Source organism: Neolamprologus multifasciatus, chromosome 7 (assembly GCF_963576455.1).
Source record: "Neolamprologus multifasciatus chromosome 7, fNeoMul1.2, whole genome shotgun sequence".
Classification (NCBI taxonomy): Eukaryota; Metazoa; Chordata; class Actinopteri; order Cichliformes; family Cichlidae; genus Neolamprologus; species Neolamprologus multifasciatus.
In genome coordinates, this window is record NC_140445.1 from 26,162,495 (window position 1) to 26,169,373 (window position 6,879).

Here is a 6,879-nt window from a genome sequence, read left to right on the forward strand (position 1 = left end):
AGAAAAGCTGGTTCTTCAACCCAAAAACTCACCTGTAACTGGTTTTGCAATAGCTTATAAAATGTTTGGCCTCTGTTAAACTCACATCAACACAGTAACCTTGAATGGCTGCTCCTTTTAGCTGTCTCGATGCCCTGCAGTCTAAATGCACAGATGACACAACCACCCTTGACCTAATTGGTGGTCGATGAGTTGCTGCACAAGGAACTAGTGAACAAAACCTGTGACCTTGTTCTTTGCACAGGTGAAACAAAAAGAAAAGTAATTATGGCTCGAGAGGCCCCCTCTCCAACCAGCTCATTTTTCGGCTGCAGAAGACGCAACCTAAGACACTGCAGAGAGCATTGCCACAGTTTAATTTCAGGGAGTCGGATTGTGTGTAAGCCATTAGTCTGCAAATAAATGCCCCTTCCCCCCAATTCATTCACACCACTAACACTTAAGACTTCATAAGAAACTTACACATTTTACAAACCATCTTCTGCTTGTAACTATGTATCCTGTGAGAAAGTTACAGGAATTCCAGTGTAGTGATGCAAACTGCAGTTAATTATAATTTAAATCAAGTTTTGAAGAGGATGATTACATGGTGCAGGATTAGACCTGTGTCGGAAAGGTCAGTTTCTCGGAGACTGTAAATTTTGCTTAAAAAAAGCTTTTTATTTTATTTTAATTTCGAACAAATTATAGATACTAAAGCTCCTGAGCACAGTTGCAACCTTGCTCTCATGTGCCAGAACACAAACACACAGTTTACCTTGATAAATCCTCCCCAGGGTCACACAGACAGACATACAGGAACAAGATCCTCTTAAGTTTTTACCATATATTATAAAATCTCTGTATCCTCTATGCAGTCTCTGGAAGTGTGGCAAAACCCCTCCCAGCCTTCACTTCTGAAATACTTAGCCTCTCCTATATTTTACTTTAACATCCTATCACGTTCCTGATCGTTGTCACCGGCATTCAATTCAAAGTTGAGCATGCTTTGATGTGAAGACTGACAACAGACAAGCAGCACACTGGTAATTATGGCACGAGATGCTGCTGTTAAAGTGTCAGTGCATTTTTAGACCAGTGTAAGGGTTTATATAGATGAGCGACTCACTGTTACAGCCTCCATGGCATGAGTCACCTTTCACCTCTCAGCCTGGTTTCCTAGAATATCCAATCAGGTTTCTGTAAAGGTGTAAAGGGAAACCTGTTTACATGCCACTAAATGGACAGATAGATAGATATCCATAGATATCTTTAAATACTTCTAGATTTCTACAGGTACACCAGGTTCACAATAAAGGCTTCAGATAAAGAATTTTCAGCCACTTCATTACTTCCTCATGTTTCAGTTGGTTGTTGCTTTGGTTCACATGTTTTTAAACAAGCCACTTCCTCATAACATTTCTAAAACTTTAAGAAACCACACTTTTCTCTTGTTTCTTACAATATCACATAGCATTACCTGTGACAACTGCGTGCTCATAGTCTTACCATAACTTTCTAAACTTTTTTGTTCTCACTAATTATTTTTTCATTCAGTTAGTGAAGAGTTAATACAAGACCACAGCCTAATTTAGCAGAACTGACAACGTTGCTGTAGCCAGGCCTGTCGAGTGGCCAATTCTCCTTTTGGTTATTTTAACTTCCTTGTTTTCAGTGAAGCGTTCATATGACAAGCAGGTTCAATAAAAAGGCACACCACGGCTTGTTTATTTTATTCTGTTTCAACTTTATGCACTGTTTATACTATAAATACATGTCCAATATAGATGTTATGCATGAATCAGCAACTAAAGGAGCCTGTGAGAGTTCTTCTAAAGAGAAGAAATAAAGGGATCGCAGCCTGTGAAGCAGAAAATGACTCATAAACCATGTAAAGAGGACTGCAGTTGGGCTTAATTAAACACAAGTAATGCTCCACATAAACAAAGAAATTAAAGCTTTAAATACATTTCTTAATATATCTAATTATCGCTGTAAACTGCGCACTTTGACAAATCTTCAGCGATCAAAACCTAAGTGACATTTCACTTCTCTTAAACTGACAAATCCAGTGTTTGCAGTGGTGTATGACCTTAGAAACCAGTGCTAACATAACAATAGGACATTTATTTAAGGCAGGATCACCTGTTGCCTATTTTGTGTCATTATATCTCAAATACGACACTCAGCATGCAAATAACTCTTCACACGATTAGTCCACTAAAAGGAACAGTATCCCAAAGAGTGGGGCGCAAAGGGAAAAATTTAAAAGAACAGCACTGTCTTGTGCAGAGGACATTTATATCCTTTCATCCTTATGCTTAAACTCAAAGTGTAAATGATTAAATACTAAAGCTTGGCCAGTAAAAATCATTAAACTGCTCCTTAGCACACTGAATGACAAAAAAAGTGGCTTTATGAAAAAAGTGTGCTTTTATGCTTGCTTTTTTGTGAAGTGACAACAAGCCCCAAATGTCCTGAAACTCAATGGTTGAAAAAAAAAATATTCCCAGTGAAAAGCTGAAATCAGTCCTTCTGCTGTGTAGATAAACTAAAAAAAAATCCAGGCCTTATAGAGCATTATTTGTGTTATCTGTCCATATTACACATCATTATGAGCAATAATTGTCAATAAACGTGACGTGTCTGTATAGGGTTTTTTTCCCGAACAGCAAACATTTTGACATGCCATGACAGGAAGCACACAGGTGTGTTAATGATGGTTGCATTCCACTTAAGGGAGGCGCTTCCGTACGACATGCTGCTTCACACTGGCAAGGCTTACTGGAAGAGGTAATCCAACTGGGCCATCATTGACTAAGTGTTGTGCGATTCCTGCTGCGACCACTCTATCCTGCTCAACTTTATGACATCATAAAACATCATCAATCAGAAATGCTTTATTTCATTATATACCACAGAAATATGCTCTGGTATTTGTGTTCCTGTCACTGAACAGCCCTTCTCAAACGGTCTCTCTGCACAGCACGGCACCTCTTCTGTCTATCTGCAATGTTGTAGCCAAGGCTCTGTTTGAGGGCAGGGAAGACAACCCCAGACTGAGATGTTCCACACCTGGGAAAGGATATGTGGCTTTAACTCGGGGTGACTAACATGCTTGGCTTTTTTTTTTCTTTTTGACTCAGAAACCTCGATCTCTCTTGCAAAAGGCAGCTCTGGGCTATTATGCAACCAAGTTTTGTGAAAATTAGCACAACAGGGCTTTGAGGAATCTGTTTTGTGCACTATGACAGAATACATAATCAGACAAAATTACATACTGTTTTTCTGGGAATGACTGAAGGCCAAGTTTTGGTAATTTGTTTTCTTCTAAAGACCCGCTGAAACACACAAAGAAAAATAGAAACTGTTATCATAATTTTGCGGCTTTGAAGGCTTTTGTATGTCGCTGATGATGAAAATGATAATGCCACTTCACCGAGTTCCATCTGAAAGGTAGGCCTTAGCCATGATGTAGTTTTCTGGGGTGATTTTCTTGTTTGAAACGATGTCTTTGAGCAGTGCTTTCACATGCACGATCTAGATGACACAGGGTTGTACTTTAAGTAACTATTTTAAAAGCCACAACAAACTGAGCTACTAAAACACTGAATAGCTAAGCATTGCCCTTCAGGCACTTACCTCCTGAGACTGTAAGCTGTTAGCATTATATAGCTGTCGGATGATGACCTCACACTCCTGTAGTGTGGGGGCCCGTGGGGGCTGGGAGGAACTGCTGTGAATTCGGAGAGGCTGCAGTGAAGTGATGAGGCGCCCATTGGCCTCGGTGCCATGGTCCTGCCTGGCTGAATCCAGAATTTCAGTGCTTGCTCCAATGCTACTGCAAGTCAATGAGATAATGTCATTGAGGGCGATGTATAACATGTATAAGGCAGTTTAGGTTGAGAATACCTGGTTGTTAACACCCCCCATCCCCCTCACAGACAGGGGACTAGGTTCAATTCACTGGCCCACTTTGTTTCCAGCAGGATAATTCATGATGTCTCAAAGCTCAGATCATTTGAAACTGCTTTCTTGAACCTGACAGTGAATTCCTGTACTTAAATTGCCTCCACAGTCACCAGATCAAAAGCCAATTGAGCACTATTGGGATGTGGTGGAACAGAGATTCACATCATGGATGCTTTTATGTCCATATGGACCATAAATCTCTGAGTAATGTTTTCAGCATCTTGTTGAATCTATACCACTGAGAATCGAAGCAATTTTGAAGGGAAAAGGGGATCCAATCTGGTACTAACAGGTCAAGAAGTTTATAGACATGTAAAAAGGCACATATTCCAGAAATCAAAGGGCTCAAACTGCAGACCAGACCAACAAATAACTAATTACATACATATAACATACATATTTTATAGTGTTAATTTAGCATGCACCTTAATACTTGTGTACCTACATCACTACCTAATATGAGACATCTGACATCTTGTTTTTCTGTAAAGTGATTAAAACACAGAGCTTGAATTAGTGTTCTCCTGCTTTTGATGGTTGGGGGGGGGAGGGGGGGGGAGCTAATTTCTTTGCTATATTTATTTATGAAATATAACCACACTTTGTAAATACTGAGCTAGATAAGTAGCTGAAAAAGGACCACCACTCACCTGAGAGCCTGGTCCTGCAAAAGTCTCGTGTCCTGCAGTGGCTCCTCCACGTACAGTCCAGTATAGGCTTGACTGCCCTGAGTGGGTGGTCTACAGTTTTGTCGACTGTGTGCAACTCGTAGAAGAAGAAGGATCAGACATTAAGTTTAGGTGGCACATTGAAATTCACCTAAATGAAAACCCAATAAATCATTACATGTGCTTAAACATGTTACCTTTTCTACTTGACTTAGGAGGCTCCATTATCAGCTTATACTTCAACTCTGCAACATCCATAACAACAGAACTTTAATGTACTGTACACTGCAGGTGGGCTTAAACAACCAGTAAGCAACCCACGTGTCAAAATAGGCCTTGCTGCAGCAAGGACGCAACGACGGATGACCGGGGAGTCTCCTGGTGGGTGGTGACATGTTGTTATATGGAACAGCATGCGACTGGCTCTGCAAAGTGACACCGGATATCTGTCCACCTCCCACTGAGAAATCATTAAAACTAAACCCTGAAGTTGCCATGCGTCCACCATACCTAGCCTGACCTTGTCTTGCCGGCACCTTATCAGGAGACAGGAGTCACAGACGTCACCCGAATTCTTTAGATAATTATTTGACTTTTGAACCATGAAATAGGGTGGTTTCTTGAATGCCACAACCCTTCAAAATTCCCCACAGGGAATAATTGAGTGCTCTATCTGTCTAACCATCCACTATTAAAAAATCTCAGACAGGCCAAATCAGAGCATTAATTAAAGGCACGTGGAAACTTACTTTTGCTTACTTCATTCATTCCACAAAGCATTCTGCTTTTACTCTTTTAAAAAGACCTATGGTAGGACTGCTGGCACTGACTTCTATGCCTTTACAAATAATTAACTTACACATACAAGAATTATGAATGCACTGTTTCTTCACCTTTATTCTCCCGTCTGAGGTTCTCTATCTCTGCGTGGAGCTTCTTCAGTGTTTCGTTGTGCTGTTCTTGTAGGAACTGGACGTTTCTTTGCAGTGAAGCGACCCGGAGGTCTGTGCTGCCGCTCTGACAGGACGTCTCTGCCGCTGCTCTGCCCGCTGGCTTGATAACAGGTAGTGGGAGCCGCTGTTCAGGGTTAGCCGGTAAGCGTCGTAGCGAGCAAGGCTTCTCTAGCCGCCCTACTCTGGTCCAGTGTGGCAAATGGCGCACCGGTGGCAGGTTATGACTTGACATCGCTCTCGGCTTTAGTACTTCAGGCCTTCTTTGACTGAAATAGCTCGCTGTTTCACCCTTCCCATTGTTTTCCAGTGAAGACAAGTTAGCTAAAGGTACTCCTACTTATAACTTATACTATTTTCACGGTCATTTGGCACACGTTCGTTCATACACAACGTTGCCGTGACAACCAAGATTCCTTTTTTTTTCTTTTTCAGCCCTGACGTCGAATTTCAGGCCAGCTGCGCATCCTTTCTTTTATCTTATTTCCTCTTCTAATATGTATTTTAACTAGTTTCAATTTGTTTTTGCTCAAATTAAATGTAGAAGTCCTACATAATATTCAAGACTGTTTTTAAAACTGTATTTATTATCTTTAACTTTAAAAAAAAATGGTGTTTCGCTATTATGTATCCCCCAATGATTTGTTTTCGGTTTTCTTGTACTTTAAATGTATTTAGGAAGTTTATGTTAATATCGGTCCTTGCTATAAATAAAGTTTTTTTTTTTTTTTTTTTTTTAAATAGAAGCTCCGTCTCCTTGGCTACAACGCTTGGCCAAGGCAGATCTTACGTCCAACCGGAAGTTTGAAAACATTTAAAATTCGCTGTTTAGTCGTCTTTACTTAAAAATCTACCTAAAAGATTAGACTGATATTTTTGTGATTGGCATGTGTCTTTGCCGATTTTCTTTGCCTTACCATTTTATAATGTATATTTACATATATCAAAACTCACTGTATTGTTTGCTATGTTTATTTATAAATATAACTGAGTTGCATTGAAACTTTGTTCAACTATTAATAAACAAATGGTAATTTCTTTTGAAGGTGGTTCTCACCTTCTCATAACCACCCCCAGTTTTTGAAAGCCTGATTGAGTTCAAGATAAAATTATTTATTTTATAATTGAACCACCTGTAGACAGTTTGCAAGTTTTAAGCGTGTGTATGATTCTGAGCTAAAGATGAAAAATCACATGTATTTAGTTCCAAGGGGAAGAAGGAGTGATAGGTATCCGGGGCACCGTCAACCCCAAATTCATGATGTGTAGAGCATCATGTTCTAAAGTTTTAGGCGAATATTAAACCAGAT

The 6,879-nt window shown here is 39.9% G+C and overlaps 1 protein-coding gene across 2 annotated transcripts; it reads right to left on the reverse strand.

Moving 5' to 3' along the window:
- Window positions 1–2,864: 2,864 nt before the first annotated feature.
- ccdc74a (coiled-coil domain containing 74A) lies at window positions 2,865–5,988 on the reverse strand. 2 transcript variants are annotated; one of them, XM_085166700.1, is made up of 7 exons: window positions 5,513–5,988; window positions 4,817–4,864; window positions 4,602–4,716; window positions 3,622–3,817; window positions 3,419–3,519; window positions 3,261–3,320; window positions 2,865–3,054 (listed from the first exon to the last, which is right to left on the reverse strand). In XM_085166700.1, exons 1-7 carry the CDS (start codon window positions 5,802–5,804, stop codon window positions 2,928–2,930), a joined length of 939 nt encoding a protein of 312 aa, XP_085022826.1. In that variant the 5' UTR covers window positions 5,805–5,988; the 3' UTR covers window positions 2,865–2,927. The 2 variants fall into 2 exon arrangements, with proteins under 2 accessions (XP_085022826.1, XP_085022825.1); XM_085166699.1 differs by having other exon boundaries at window positions 3,622–3,820.
- Window positions 5,989–6,879: the final 891 nt, after the last annotated feature.

Bases quoted from the DNA above. Each gene is read 5' to 3' on its own strand.
- ccdc74a (XM_085166699.1), bottom strand. From the start codon at position 5,804: ATGTCAAGTCATAACCTGCCACCGGTGCGCCATTTGCCACACTGGACC. The intron at 4,865-5,512 runs GTGAAGAAACAG...TGGATGTTGCAG, and splicing joins CCTCAGACGGGAGAATAAAG to AGTTGAAGTATAAGCTGATA. The intron at 3,821-4,601 runs GTGAGTGGTGGT...ATTGACTTGCAG, and splicing joins TTGCAGGACCAGGCTCTCAG to TAGCATTGGAGCAAGCACTG.